Source organism: Solanum pennellii, chromosome 3 (assembly GCF_001406875.1).
Source record: "Solanum pennellii chromosome 3, SPENNV200".
Classification (NCBI taxonomy): Eukaryota; Viridiplantae; Streptophyta; class Magnoliopsida; order Solanales; family Solanaceae; genus Solanum; species Solanum pennellii.
This window is the reverse complement of record NC_028639.1, coordinates 27966-43840: the sequence shown is the minus strand read 5'-3', so window position 1 is coordinate 43840 and position 15875 is coordinate 27966. Positions and strand designations below refer to the sequence as shown.

At 31.9% G+C, this 15875-nt stretch overlaps 3 protein-coding genes across 3 annotated transcripts; 2 read left to right on the top strand and 1 right to left on the bottom strand.

Moving 5' to 3' along the window:
- Positions 1–4156: 4156 nt before the first annotated feature.
- LOC107012955 lies at positions 4157–6556 on the bottom strand. The gene has a single exon (XM_015212932.2). The coding sequence runs from the start codon at positions 6511–6513 to the stop codon at positions 5371–5373; it is 1143 nt and encodes a 380-aa protein (XP_015068418.2). The 5' UTR covers positions 6514–6556; the 3' UTR covers positions 4157–5370.
- Positions 6557–8310: 1754 nt separating this feature from the next.
- LOC107014219 (putative calcium-binding protein CML19) lies at positions 8311–9136 on the top strand. Its single transcript, XM_015214072.2, has one exon. The coding sequence runs from the start codon at positions 8660–8662 to the stop codon at positions 9083–9085; it is 426 nt and encodes a 141-aa protein (XP_015069558.1). The 5' UTR covers positions 8311–8659; the 3' UTR covers positions 9086–9136.
- Positions 9137–12412: 3276 nt separating this feature from the next.
- LOC107015423 (uncharacterized protein At3g27210) lies at positions 12413–15105 on the top strand. Its single transcript, XM_015215686.2, has 3 exons — positions 12413–12790; positions 14142–14222; positions 14456–15105. Exons 1-3 carry the CDS (start codon positions 12658–12660, stop codon positions 14854–14856), a joined length of 615 nt encoding a protein of 204 aa, XP_015071172.1. The 5' UTR covers positions 12413–12657; the 3' UTR covers positions 14857–15105.
- Positions 15106–15875: the final 770 nt, after the last annotated feature.

The window sequence follows — 15875 nt, the reverse complement described above, 5'->3', positions numbered from 1 at the left end:
GAGAAATTACAGTCCACACGACTGGGAGAGACGTTAAATGACACGTGTCAAATTTAAATTAGTTCATCGACCGCGTCCACAGGATTTTCATGGACATGCACTTACTTTACCATTAACTTACTCTTCATCACCATTTCTATGTGAACTTCAACTTTTTATTGATTTGATTCTATTATAGATATGCTAAATTTTTATAAAATCATGGAAAAAGGGTTTGATATACCCCTTAACTTTGTCATTTGGAGCTGATATACCCCTCGTTATAAAAGTGGCACATATATGTCCTTACCGTTATACAAACGGCTCACATATACCTCTGCCGTTACAAAATGGCTCACATATACCCTTCATTTAACGAAAGTTAAAAAATTAGTTTTAAATTTATATTTATTACTTCTAATTTTTTAAAAAAAATTATTTAGGGGTATATATGATTCTTCTATCAAAGTTCAAGGTATATTTTAATTTTTTTCATACATAAATTATTTTTTGACTTCTTTTATTATAATTATTTGAATTTCTTATTCTTATTTTGTTTTTTTCTTTCATTCCTTAGTTTAAAAAATAAAAAATAAAAAACATTTTTTTTTGTGTGTATTGTAATTTAATTTCGTATTCGAAGAAAAAATTTGATCATCTACAATAAGTTTTACAAGAATATTAGTGAAACATAAATAAATTTGATTATCAAAGTAATAATTATAAATTAGTCATTGAAACAAAAAAAAAGTCAAAAAAAAATATGTTTGAAGAGGATTAAATTTACTCATATGGGATTATATTTTTTAGAAAAAAATAATAAAAATTTAGATTAAAATTATTATTTTTTCATTTCCGTTAGAGGAAAAGGGTATATGTGAGCCATTTGTTTACAAGTAGGGGTATATATGAGCCACTTTCATAACAAGGGGTATATCAGCTCTAAATGACAAAGTTGAGGGGTATATCAGACCCTTTTCCCTAAAATCATTAAAATAGTTTTATTAGTTATTGACTGTCGTAGATTTTAATCGTTAAGAGATTTAATACAAACAAAAAAAATATTAAAGATCACTTAAACATCTTGCTCAAAAGCAAATACAAATATATTTTAGAATAATCGAGAGTTCGAGACGATAAGAAATACACCCTCCGTCTCATTTTATGTGACATTTTTTCCATTTCGAGATTCAAACAAGTGTATATTTGACCGTATTTTTTTCATAGATCATTTTAAACATTTTGAACTATATATAGTAATCTTTACGTAATTTACAAATATATAAATTTCATTTCAAAAAATTTGAAAATTTTATACGCAAGTATCCGATCAAAGTTAAATTGTTTGACTCCCGAAAAATAAAAAGTGTCACATAAAGTGGGACAAATAGAGTAAAAATATGAAACTAAAATCTAAGTTAAGGACTTCATCGACCGAATGGTATAAATATAATTTATTGATTTACTATTTGATTATCGATTAGACCGTTAAAGAAAAAACTTCTAACCATTAAAAACTAATAACTCAAAATTAAGAAAATCAAAACTCATTACTAAACCGCCTAAATCAATAACTTAACTCATTACCAATAAATCAATAACTTTTTTCAATTTGAATTATCTATTTGGATCGATTTGTTGAGCTACAACAGGTTCAATGAAATTAAATAATCCATGCATGGTGTGAAAATTGATATATTAACTAACAGCCTACACACCTAACGACGGCAGAGTTCTTTTGATTTTCGATTTGTAGTTTATTACCTTCTCCATTTGATTTATTTGTGATGATTTCTAGTTTTTGAGTTAAATTATAAAAATTTTAATTAACATTTTAAGATTTATTTTTTCATCATATTAATATGCAAAAAAAAAATTTACAATTTACAGTACTTTTCATATAGTTTTAAAATATCTAATTTTTTGATTTAAAATATCGAATTAATATACCTAATTTTTGTTTCCCTTCTCCATTTTCTTATTCGATTAAGGTTTATGAATCATTTATATGCTACATTTTTAATGCACCATAACACATATTTTCAGGGAACAAAATAAAGTAGCAAACGTAAAGAAGGAGCAAAATGCCTTTGTTTTTAAAACTTTCTATATTTCTGTCTGTTAGGAACAGCCAACATATAATTCTAATAGTAATTGGTAAAATCAATACTATCTTTTTTAGGTGTAAATTCTACTATTTAAAGCTTTTCTATATATCACCTTGAATACGTTGAATTTGGACTTTATTACACCCAATAAAAGGGCTGAGAATATATACTATGTTTTACTGGTTATTTATTTGGCTTTAAATTATAATATTCTAATCCAAATCTTCTTCTTCCACAAAACTTGGAACATTCTCAGATACTTCTATGTTGTTTCCTTAATTTCTCCAAGTAGACAAAATTTGATAAATCAATAATGAAGAAACCTTACCCCAGAACACGAACCAGGTTCGTGTAAGTTGCTTTTAAGTAAAGACAGAGTAAAGACACAAACACTTACTGAATTAAAAACCTTCCTCACTCAAGGAAGGAAAAACCTCGTTTTATTAATTCAACTATAAGATTTTGTGATTACAACTCAATAATCAAAAAGTCTTATCTCTACTACTCCCTCGATTGACTCCAATCGATCTCTCCAAAAGGCCAAACCCACCTTTTGTTACAACCCTCACTGAAACTCAACCCTACAAAGAGCCAAACCCACCCTTTGTACAAATCTCTCAAGACTCAACTCCCAAGAAGTCAAACCCACTTCTTGTTACAAATCTAGGAATTATTACAACTCAATAATAAACCTAGAACAAATCAACAAAGACTAATAACCTTAGACTTTAATTGATCAAACTTCAATATCCAATAGTTCTGAGTAGAACAGGTTTCGTGAACCTGGTGCTTATGTTGCTGTGATGAAGGTGAACCTGGTCCTTGCGTTTCTGTGACGAAGACCTGCGTTTTTTCTCCAGAAAATACTACTCTCAAGATGATATATTTCGTGAATATGCAATACCTATCGTTCTGGCTTTGCTGGAAAAATTCTCTCGATTTTTGTGATTGCAAAGACATTTTTTTCTTTCAACTTCTTGATCCTTTTATAGATTTGATTTGCCTTCAACTTCTACAAGGAAAGGAATTACAAATCCTTTTCCTTCTTGAACTTGTCTATATTTACGTCTTTCCTTATTTGACTTGAATTGTAATTTCTTTATTTCTTTCCTTCTTTGACTTGAATTGCTACTTTTTTATTTCTTTCCTTCTTTGACTTGAATTGCTATTTTTTTTTATTTCTTTCCTTCTTTATTTATTTCCATATTTGTTTCCTTCTTTTCCTTCTTTACAATTCTGCACTTTTTCTTCTTTTCTTCAATACTTTTTCTTCTTTGTCGCAACTCTCATAATTGTATACATACGACACCATGCCTTCACTTTATCAATCATCAAAACTACTTTATTTGTTCTCCTACTTCCCAACATTTTCCCCCTTTTTGATGATGATAACCAATGATTTGTTACACATCAAGACTCTTTGTTAGTGATCAAAACTTCAATTCTTTGTCATCCATCAAAACTACAAACTTCATGTTTTCTCATTCCCCAACAATTTCCCCCTTTTTGATGATGACAAACTATACATATGTCTATCTACATTATATACTTTCCCCCTTTTGGCATCATTGAAAACCAATAACCAAAGAACTCGAATAACATTCAATGAGTGCAATATCATTTTTAACTCATAGCCACTTGGGCAACACTTTCAAGTACACTTCTGCTAACAAAATGGTTAGTTAATCTGAGGATATTAGTCATCTTAAACTCATACACAATTAAGATCTTCAATGAGAAACGAAATAAACAAATATGTACCAGTTTATGCCCTTAATCAAAAACATATAATATCATGAGTATGAGACAGACATAAGCACATCAAAGAGTCAAAAGAGTATAAAATTTGAGGATAAGGATTGGGACAAAGATTACTAAAGTAAGGAAGAAAGGGATGTTTACTGCCATTGATAATTTTTTCAGTATGCCCATTGTGCACCAGCTTCTTTATTCTGATCAGTTTTCTTAGAATGTGAAATTTCATCACGAGAAACATGAGATACATCATCCCTTTTTTTTTTTTTTTAACTCTACTCCGTAACATTTTCATTCTCCATGATTTTCTTCTCTTTTTTTTTTTGATAGCCTTTTTCTTGATGACAACTTTGAAGGAGTACCAACTACTAGTAAGAGATTCATCACATTTTGGTGCACAAAGAGATGTGTTTATCAATAATGAAAGCAAGCAACAATTTATTTCTGTGAGAATTGTTCCCCCTGAGAGATAGACAAGTTATACACTTGGAATGGATGAAATATCAATTTGGAGTTTGTGAACCTGGTTCAGATGTGGGTGATAAAGCAGGGTTCCCCCTAAATTAAAGCATGAGTGACTTCAATACTGAGATTTTCATCATTAGAGCAGTTTGAGATTGAACGATGCTTATTGTCAAAGAGGGTTCTTGGTGATCTTTAAGAAAGTTGAATTTTTGATGATCGACCAGGTTCATTAGTGCTTATGTTTGACCCACACTCAGGAAATTAATGCATTGAAAAAGGATGGTACATACCTGAGTATTACAGAGAAACCAGGTTCCCCTTTTTTGTGTTTCTTCATGACTTACTTAATGGTGTTAGCAAAAAGAAGAGATAACATCCGCAAACTTTCTAAGCATTGTTTGAGATGTGACTTGAGTGTGTACCTGTTACAGTACGAGGTTGAGTTAGCAGATATTCATTGTATAATTACTCAAGCGTAAGATTATTCTTTTACTAGCCAATTATTAAAGGAAATCATGATAATGCATCAACTTGTTTCGATAACACCATGCTTTGACTGATTTTTCTCAAGTTCTTCATATTCAAGGCCTTCATGAGAATGTCGCATCATCATATTCTCCCAGATCAAATGAATCTCAAGCTGATTCACAGAGAACCAACCCTTGTCAATTTTCAATACCTTCCAATGAATAACAAGGACCATGTTCACACAACGAAGTTCCCCCTAAAGGTGTGCCATACTCTTACTGTCCCGATTGCTCTAATATTCCCCCAATCTCCAGAACCATAGATTAGTAGTAATTCATGTTGCAGGTGCATCAATGATTGTTAGCTGTGAACCAGGTTCATATGCAGTGTTCCCTAAATTTGCATCATCAAAGATGTTTGATATCATGTCACTTTCTTCAACTTTTTTTTTTTCATCCTTTTCAAGGAATAAACTGTCTCCTTGAAAATCAAAGAGCGAGAGGAAATTTTCTACCATTTTTAGCACATGTTTGGAGCATGCACTATTCATGTACCAAGTTGGCCTTTTCCCTCTCACCTTCACCTGAAACACTAGTCAAAGATTAGTCTTGGGAACCCAGATTAGCTTGGGCCCCTTTATGTGAGTAAAAGGATGAATAAGATTTCTTCTAGCCCATAAAGGCAAATAAGAAAACCTTTTATTTGGAGCATTTTTATTTCGAACCAGGTTCTTAGCCGTATCAGTCTTTTCCTTTTTGGTGAACTTAACATTTTTCTGAAAAGCCTCAAATAAAGCTTTACATTGATTCTTTAAATGACCTGAGTTTCCACAATGAGTGCATAAACTTTTAGACATGTGAATAGTGTGTGACACAAGATTATTCTGTTTTTTAAAACCTATCCCACTTCGACTAGTGGTTTGCTTTTCTTGAATCTGAGTTAAAATTTCAGAGGACCTGGTCCATCTAAGATTTCTTTCCAGATCCAGTTTGGTATGATCAAGATTTTCTTGTAACAACCTATTCCTTTCTGTTAAAGCTTGATATTTTATGGTTAACAATTTTATTTTTTCTTCTAGAGCTAATTGAAGTTCACTAGCAGAGTTTTTGCCCTTGTGACTTAACTCTGAGATTTTAATCTGTTCTTTTAATTTATTTTGAAGAAAGTGATTGTGTTTCTCAAGATTGTCATTGACTTCTCTTAAAGATGCATAGTTTTCCATCACTTGTTCTCTTTCAGAATTGACAGACTGATATGCATCTATAAGAGTACTCAATAAAGACTCTAGTTCCTTTTTAGAATATGATTCAATATTTACTTTGATGTGATGAAAACTTACCTTGCTTTGTTTGTCATCTTCTTCATCATCTTCAGAATCTGTTTCAGCAATGAGTGCAAGAAAATCATATTTATTTGATTGTTCTATTGCAAGTAGTGACTGATTTTCGAACCCTCCATCCTCAAATTCTTCTTCAGATAAGTCCCCCATAGCGGCAAAGGCTCTTCTCGTTGAAAGATCCGCTTCTTGATTGGTCATTCTTCTGTTTGTGGGAATGTACTTATCATTCTTGATGTCTTTGACCTTCTCAAAGTTTGCCTTTTTCTGCTCTAAAGCCCAAAGTGGACAGAATTTGATGAAGTGATCTGGGCTCCCACATTTATGACAAACCTGGTCTTTAGTGTTTTCAGATGGTTTTTGAGAAGTTTTCTTTTGAAAGGTCTGCCCTCTCTTTAGCATTCTGGTGAACCTTTTGGTTATGAGGGCAATATTTTCATCTTCAAAATCATCTGATGCATTTTTATTTAGAACCAGGTTCCTTTCCTTCCTTTTTCCTCCAATTTCCTTTTCTTGGTTTTTCTTGAGTTCGTATGTGATGAGATTACCAATCAACTCATCCATGGCCAGTGAGTCTAGGTCGCGGGCTTCAGTGATAGCCTCGACTTTACTTTCCCAAGTTTCAGGAAGGACACTCAAGAGTTTCCTTACTGCCTTTCCATTAGGAACTATCTCTCCCAAGGAGTACATCTCATTAATGATGGAGGTGAACCTGGTGTGCATATCTTGAATAGTCTCCCCTTCTGCCATCCTGAACAGCTCATATTGCCTGTTCAAGTTATCAATTTTGGACTTCTTGACTTGCGTTGTTCCTTCATGAGCTGTTTGTAGTGTTTCCCATATGGCTTTGGCATCTTGACAGGACGAGATTCGATTGTATTCGTCTGGTCCTATGCCACAGATCAAAATTTTCTTGGCTTTGGCATTGTTTTGGATTGCAAGCTTGTCTTCAACATTCCATTCTTTTCTTTCCTTTGGGATTTTGGTGATTCCATCAGTTGCGGTTTTCATAGGTATGGTTGGGCCATCTAGAATTACTCCCCATAGATCAGGGTTTTCGCCAATAAGATGGTCCATCATACGATTTTTCCACCATCCATAATATTTGCCATTGAACAGTGGTGGTCGTGTTTGTGAAGCTCCCTCTTGTGGGGTAGGTGGTGCTGCCATTGAGTCTTTTCAAGGTGTGAATCTTTTAACGAAAAGACCTGCTCTGATACCAATTGAAGAAACCTTACCCCAGAACACGAACCAGGTTCGTGTAAGTTGCTTTTAAGTAAAGACAGAGTAAAGACACAAACACTTACTGAATTAAAAACCTTCCTCACTCAAGGAAGGAAAAACCTCGTTTTATTAATTCAACTATAAGATTTTGTGATTACAACTCAATAATCAAAAAGTCTTATCTCTACTACTCCCTCGATTGACTCCAATCGATCTCTCCAAAAGGCCAAACCCACCTTTTGTTACAACCCTCACTGAAACTCAACCCTACAAAGAGCCAAACCCACCCTTTGTACAAATCTCTCAAGACTCAACTCCCAAGAAGTCAAACCCACTTCTTGTTACAAATCTAGGAATTATTACAACTCAATAATAAACCTAGAACAAATCAACAAAGACTAATAACCTTAGACTTTAATTGATCAAACTTCAATATCCAATAGTTCTGAGTAGAACAGGTTTCGTGAACCTGGTGCTTATGTTGCTGTGATGAAGGTGAACCTGGTCCTTGCGTTTCTGTGACGAAGACCTGCGTTTTTTCTCCAGAAAATACTACTCTCAAGATGATATATTTCGTGAATATGCAATACCTATCGTTCTGGCTTTGCTGGAAAAATTCTCTCGATTTTTGTGATTGCAAAGACATTTTTTTCTTTCAACTTCTTGATCCTTTTATAGATTTGATTTGCCTTCAACTTCTACAAGGAAAGGAATTACAAATCCTTTTCCTTCTTGAACTTGTCTATATTTACGTCTTTCCTTATTTGACTTGAATTGTAATTTCTTATTTCTTTCCTTCTTTGACTTGAATTGCTACTTTTTTATTTCTTTCCTTCTTTGACTTGAATTGCTACTTTTTTTTTATTTCTTTCCTTCTTTATTTATTTCCATATTTGTTTCCTTCTTTTCCTTCTCTACAATTCTGCACTTTTTCTTCTTTTCTTCAATACTTTTTCTTCTTTGTCGCAACTCTCATAATTGTATACATACGACACCATGCCTTCACTTTATCAATCATCAAAACTACTTTATTTGTTCTCCTACTTCCCAACAAATAACCAAACACACCTTTTATATTAATCTCCTTTACACACACACACACACAACGCGTTATTAATTTTACTTTTCTACTTTCAAACATATATTTATATATGACTATATGGTTTCTTCTCAATTCTATTCTGATCTTCCTCTCACTTTTGTTTTGTTTGTTCAAGAGACCATATATGTCTTTCATTTTAGGAAACTCATAATAATTTCTTATGTTATTTTTCTTCCTCTACTTTCTTTGATTGTGATTGTGATTTTGCGATACTAATTAAGGATGGAAGGATACAAACGACTTTTTGAGCATATAGATGAGAATGGAGATGGGAAAATATCAGCATTGGAGTTGCAACAATGTGTGCATTTGATCATAGGCAAAGACATATTGTTGTTTGAGGAGGCAGAGGCAGCCATTGTGGCTCATGACTCGGATAACGATGGGTTATTAGATTTTGATGATTTTATGAGATTAGTAGAAGATGGAGGGACGAAAGAAGAGAAAGAGCGCGAGTTAAAGGAGGCGTTTAGGATGTATGAGATGGAAGGATGTGGATGCATAACGCCAGAGAGTTTAAACAGAATGCTTCATAGGTTAGGGGAGAAGAAGAGTGTTGATGAGTGCAGAGGAATGATAGCTACATATGATATCAATGGTGATGGTTTGCTCAATTTTGAAGAGTTTGTTATTATGATGTGTTGCTAGTTATTAGTTACATATCAATCCTATTATTATTTTTTAAAGCATAGTTTAATTTGTTACTTTTTTATTGGTAAATATATACTATATGGATATTTGATTTGATATATACATGCATGCATGCATGGATTCTCAATATTGTGATCAATCTAATTTGACATTGGGCAACAAATAACTACTCGTATCAATTAATGGCCCAATGTTAAATGGGTGGATCAATATGAATTTTTATGGTGGGCTGATTGAAGCTCAGCCCAAAGTAGTATTTCCATAAACAAAATAGGGAAAACTGTCTTATAATTAGATACTTCCTTCGTCTGGTATTATTTGTCATGGTTTTTATCTTTAGAGTCAAATCATAAAAACTTTGATTAACAATTTAAGATATATTTTTTCATCACATTAATATGCAAATAATTATATTACAGTACTTTTTATATAGTTTTAGAATATCTAATTTTTGGTTTAAAATATCGAATTAATGCAATTTAATTTACCTTTGAAAATTAGTCAAATTGACTTTCGATAAGCACAACATGACAAACAATTCCGGACGGAGGGAGTATATTTTTGTTACCAAATACACTAAAATAAGGAGAGAGGCGAACGAGATGGGGAGGGAGGCGAACGAGATGAGGAGAGAGATAGTCATGTATCTAATATATAAGTAAATTCACTTGGATACAGTGTATCTAGAACACAAATCACCTAATATTGACCTCATGTATCTCGAGATATATGTATCTACACGCATCGAAATCTGATAAAATTTATAATATATCTAAATAATTAACTACTAAGCTAGTAAAATTTGACTGTGTTTTTTTTTTAAAAAAATTGTGGACATATAATTGATTCTTGAAGAATAGGAGGAAAGTGAGGCAAAGATATTTTGCAATAGATTCATAATGAGTGGTGCATGAGTCATAGTGATGTGCAAGAACTCAACTGAGAGAAAATGAAACAATAAAGCTCTACTATATATGAGGAAAAAGTAAATAATGTTCCATTCAAATCTGTTTTTATTCAAAATCGAATATTAATCATATAGTCCAACAATATTAATTACCATTAGTATATATTGAGTAGTACACAATATATATACACCGGATCAATAGAAAGACTCTAAATCCGTAATATATATATATATATAACTTGAATACTCTTTAACTTTTCTTTTTTATTATTCTAATATATGAAATTTAAGAAATTATCATTCTAAAAATTTGTCAATTCGAAGCATAACATATTACAAGTATATATATGTGCATTGGCCATCAAATGAAGTCATGACCGATTACTGAAAAAAGCAAATGGACAAAAAGCTCACTTATTGCTTTCTCTATTACTTTTCACTTATTGTTGTCTCTTGTTTAAGTATCTTTAACAATTAATTAGTCATTATATTAATTGTACATGTGACGAGTGTTGGACCATACTAGCTAATATACCTTTGGAAAATTGAGTTAACTGAAATGAATTAAAATTGTCCTTGAATTATATGAAATACATTATTTATATTATTCATTATATTTTGAGATAAAAATTATTTTTACTGTAAGTTTAAGTGACTAAACACACCCTTATTACATTATATTAAAATTGATTAGATCTATTAGAATTTTAACTTATAGTAGTTAAAAGCTAAATTAAAATTTCTTTATTTATGAGACTTGAAGTCGAAAAAGATATTATGATATATAATAAAATAAGATTTGTAATGTGAGGATAAAATCAAAAGACCCGATATTGTTGCTATATCTGTGTGGGGGCCTGACTGGTTCTCATGTACAGACGTATTTGTCAATTTAGGTGACCAAAATATTGTCCCATCAGAAAATGACATAACAATTTACTCATTTTTTCCAACACCTAATTTTGAGCTAATATGTTAGTATTTCTTTTTATTTTGATTTGTATCCAATTCGGCTAAAGGAAAGTTTCATAAAATGATTATTAATAAAGGTGACTCAATACTTAGCAAGATTTGGAACTCAAAAATTATAATGATATTTATCATTTCATCGTAATCTTTATTATAAAAATGTGTTTATAAATTTTGAATTTATTGGGGTTAATATATTAAATTTTTTAGCATTAGCTATAAAATAACTGCTATATATCATATTTTAATCAACGTTTACCCTAGATACAGACGTAGACCTTTTCTTTAATCTCTTTTTTAACGAACACCTACTAAATTTGGTCTAGCTAGCAATAACAACAAATAATAATAATAACTAATTAAATAGAGACGGCAGAAAATTAATTTCTATAAGTATATAACGTTCTTTTCTCTACTTGGTCGAAGGAGTAATAAAGTTTGAACTCATACAATATGTTGTGGTATCGTGGTGAAATGGCTTTATCGTTAAAAATATTTAGAGATTTAATAAGTTTTGGACATCGAATAGAAAAAAAAATAATGTAGTAGACTCATTATTTGCATGTCTTGTTCTTGCAGTATTGGGTTGTTACAATTTACAACTTGTCAGGACCAAAATATTAAACACCACGCATTCATATTCATTTAATTTGCATATTGACCTAGCTACTACATAAGATAAATGTTATATTTAATGTTCTCACCTTCCCTCAACTACATATATCTTTTCTTTGTTTTTAAAATTTATTTAAAAAATTCATTTTTGAAAGTATAACAATAATCTCTATTTAATAATTTAATTTACAAGATTAAACTCAAGATTTCTAATTAGCTTATAACCATTTAAAGTATTTTTAATTTTATTTTATAACTTTTTTTTATTTTTTATATTATTATTATTTTATATAAAAGACACGAGGAAGGAAGAAAAAAAAGAAGAAAAGGGGAATCTGAACAAAGGTGAAGCCATAAACTTGCCACTTTTCCAGCCACATTCCTATACAACTATGACATGATAATAATTCTAAAAGGTCACATAATTCCAAGGAAACTAATCAAATATAATCCCTTGTAATTTAAATATAAAAAAAAAAAGTAAGTAGATCTTTGATAGACATATTTAGCATAAATTTAAAGTAATCAGGTAACACAAATAAAGATCTTTTCCTACTCACCACCTCTCGACTTTCTAAATTAGCAAGAGGTCTTAAAAATAATATTCATTTTACTCGATAAATTGTCCCCAATATTGTTACATGACAAAAAAATGATCTTTAATTTTTATAAATGTACGAAACTTTTCATAAAAAAAAAGAAATAAGTTTTTTTTAAAATTTAAATAAAATTAAAAAATATAAAGTATATTTAATATCGAGATACATCAAATAAATGCAACTAATAAGTTGCGGCAAAGCAACCAACCAAAGGATTCATTGTTGCGGATGAGATTACTTCTCTTTTAATTAGAATTTTTAGATATGAAAAAATCTTTAGTAAGAAACGGAGACAGAAGGGGAAAGGCATGGTGCGTATGATATAAACTTTTGGTGTGGGACCATACCAAAGCCATTCTAACTTCGCTTTCAAGTCCCAATTGAAGAGTTTTTTCAGTCACTCTGAGTAATAGTAGCAGGCAGCACCTTTCTTCTTCTCTCTAAATTCTATGGATTAATTTGTGATTGTTGAAGAAGAAATGGGTTCATGTGTTTCAGTGCACAAAGACCCTCAATTTCGTCTTGTTTTTGGGTCCAAAACTGCTCATCATACCCCATCACCTCTACAACAAAAATCCACTCATCGATCTTCAACGCCCTTTCCTGATTTCGGTATCTGATTCTCTTACTATTATTGTTTCCTGTCTTCTTTTTTTTTAATTTTGAGTTAGTTAGATTCTTGCCTCTGTTAGTACTCTTAATTAGGTACTAAGATGAGTTATGGGTATTCAGAATTCATAAACTTCAAATTTTGGTGAATTTTGATTATGTGGATGTATTTATGGCGGTGATTAGTTTGAACTGATGAACATCTTTTAGTTCAATTGTGATGAGAATAGTTGAGGTTGGTGGCTAGAAAACAACAATTTAATGTATACTTTTTCATAATTTCTTAGAAGCTATTTTAGAATCTTGTATAATGCCAAAATTTAGATGGTTTGGTTGATGGGGCCTCTGTAGCAAATGTTGTCATGAGCAGGGCATTTTAAAAAAAATATATATTTCTGGAGACATAGAAGCTTAACATAAAAGAAGAAGAAAATAGCTTACAGTTATTAAGAACTGATTTTAGAAGATTAGCCTGTTTGGATTAGCTTATTTGAAGTGCTTAAAGTCAAAATAGCTTTTAAGCACTTGGTTTTAACTAAAATGTAAAAATAAGCCAAAAATTATAAGTTAGGATTTCTAACTTGTGGCTTATAAGCCAAAAGCCAATCCAAACAGGATTTGTTTAGTCATTGCATTATTCTATTTCTTGCTCGCAACTACTTTGATTAAATGAGCATTTCTTATAAAAAGCTACAACCTGGTATTTCATTGTGGTTGGTAAAAAATATGTTGTTTGTTTTCGACAGACATATTTTCAGTATTCACTGAGTTTTAGAGCTGAATGTAACAGATTTTTTGTTAATAAAATTGGCACGCTTGACAAGTTTTATTTTACCTGACTTTTCGTTGTTGATAGCAGAAGCAAAATGTTATACAATTAGTTTGAAGTTGCTAGTTGCATTCACCCTTCTCGAAATTCAGTTATGTTCATGTAGATTAACAAAGATCAGTAGAGGATGGTTCGTCTACCCTTGTCAAGTATTCCATTTCATCATCTTGTGTTCTTGATCACGTGCCCAAATTATAGCTCTATCTTTTGATAAACATTCATCTTTTTGTTGCATCTTACTGTTTACACGATAAAAGGCCTAAGACACAAGGATTTACCAATGAATGCTCCCAGCCAATTTCATTTCTCTTGATATCTATTAGATATATTTCTTTGAGGCTGCATATTAGGCCTTATGGTCTATTACTCCTTTCAGCTTTCTTCTTTAGCTTCTCAAAGTACAACTATGTGAAATACCTTGCAGATTGTTGGAGCATCTTCCTGCATAACGTTTATGTTTTACTGTCGTGTAATTTAAGTGCATCTCTTTATCCGAGAGTCAAAGACATCTCTTTGTTATTGTAGGTAGTAAGGAGGAGACCTTCTTTGATTCCCAGGCTTGGTTAGATTCTGATTGTGATGATGACTTCCTTAGTGTAAATGGAGGTAAGATATGTTCTTCAGTTCATGATGCATGCTTCATTCTTTTGATCAATATTTATCGTAGTATGTATTTGTATTATGATCCGACTCACTGGTAGTGCCTAATGATTCACCCAGAGGAGATCCAATCTACAAAAGCAGTTATATATCAGCTTTTTTTATTTTTAAAAAAGTGCTTTCAACACCCTTGCCATATATTTGTTGTTTACTTGTCATTGTCTTTTATTTAATTGCAGATTTTACACCTTCTCATGGTAGTACTCCTGTCCATCCCAGCTTGGCTGGAAATTTAAAAGGTAACAGAGATGCCCCTGCTTCTTTTCAGAAATCACCGCCACAGGAAAAAAAGAAGAGATTGTCTGAACTTTTCAGTGAAAGCTTGAGAAGTGAGCTCAATGAGCAAAACGTCACGAGTACAAAAAAGGGAACTGCAGTTACTGAGGATCGAGTTCCACCAAGATCTACACCTGGGACACCTTATGCGTCTGTGTGTAACAGCGAAAGAACTCCCAATGGAGAACTAAAATGTGATGTCAAATCATCGAAGCCAGCACAATGTTGTCTTCCAAGGTTACTCTCAAGTCGTAGCTTTAGTGAGAGGAGGAAAAGAATGAGCCCAGCACGTACTGTTGGCTGACAACCCGACCAATAAGTTGTCTCTCTTAAGGTATATATATATATATATATGTCTGTTTTATGTGCATGTTTAAGGTATACAATATGAACATTGATGGTCAATAAAACTTAATGGCCATGAGATTTCGGGGCAAATACACAGATGTGTAGAGTTCTGGTATGTTCATTCTTGAATTCGTGTTTTTTTAAGTAAAAAGATATAGAAAAACAGCTTTCCAATTAATCACAGTAGTTCACTTTCTTGTTTGTATATGTTTCAGCTCCTCAATGAGCAGATTGCCATTTTCTCTCTTAATAGTTGCCATGTTTAGGCCCCAAACACATTTGATCTAGTATGTGTTTGGGCCTTGCAAGAGAGTGTTAAATAGCACCTCTTTCATAGTTTAATCAAACAATTAGTGTGCATGTTGTCTTAACAACAAAATGCCAACAAGGTTGTGATAGTGGTAAGTATTTCTTTATCTTTAACTAAGATGTTTCGGATCTGAGCCCCCTTTGTTCTCAGTGTGGAATTTCCCAACGCGAATACTTATTTAGTCGGGCTCCAATGTAGATACCAGACAACGGGTGGGAAACAAAAAAAATGTGTTTGCATCAGGGGTGTGGCCAAGTGGTCAAGAAATTTGAGGTGTCGGGTTTAAAATTAAGCAGAGATTAAAAAACTCTAGGTGATTCTTTCTATCTGCCTTAGCTTTGGTGGATAAAATTACCTGATACATATTGCTGGTGGAAGGTGATAGATATTACGTGGAATTAGTTAAAGTGTATGGAAGTTGATCCAGACACCATTGTCATTAAAAAAAATGCATTGCATGGATTATAGCCAAAATTGCACTATGACTTTATAAACAATCTTTTTCGAGTTGTTCAATAGCCTTCCACGGAATTCTTCTGAATTTCGAATAATATTCTTTCTATGGTCAACGACCTCATTAAATTTTTTTTCCCTTTTCAAGGTAAATCTAAAATTATTAAATGGTATTGAATTTGAATCTCCTCTTGTTTCCTTTGCATTCTCAC

What these genes read in the sequence shown, in the direction of transcription:
- LOC107014219 (XM_015214072.2), top strand. Translation starts at nt 8,660, where the DNA reads ATGGAAGGATACAAACGACTTTTTGAGCATATAGATGAGAATGGAGAT.
- LOC107015423 (XM_015215686.2), top strand. Translation starts at nt 12,658, where the DNA reads ATGGGTTCATGTGTTTCAGTGCACAAAGACCCTCAATTTCGTCTTGTT. An exon ending in AACGCCCTTTCCTGATTTCG is followed by an intron (nt 12,791 to 14,141) that starts GTATCTGATTCT and finishes TTGTTATTGTAG; the next exon opens with GTAGTAAGGAGGAGACCTTC. An exon ending in CTTCCTTAGTGTAAATGGAG is followed by an intron (nt 14,223 to 14,455) that starts GTAAGATATGTT and finishes ATTTAATTGCAG; the next exon opens with ATTTTACACCTTCTCATGGT.
- LOC107012955 (XM_015212932.2), bottom strand. Translation starts at nt 6,513, where the DNA reads ATGCTAAAGAGAGGGCAGACCTTTCAAAAGAAAACTTCTCAAAAACCA.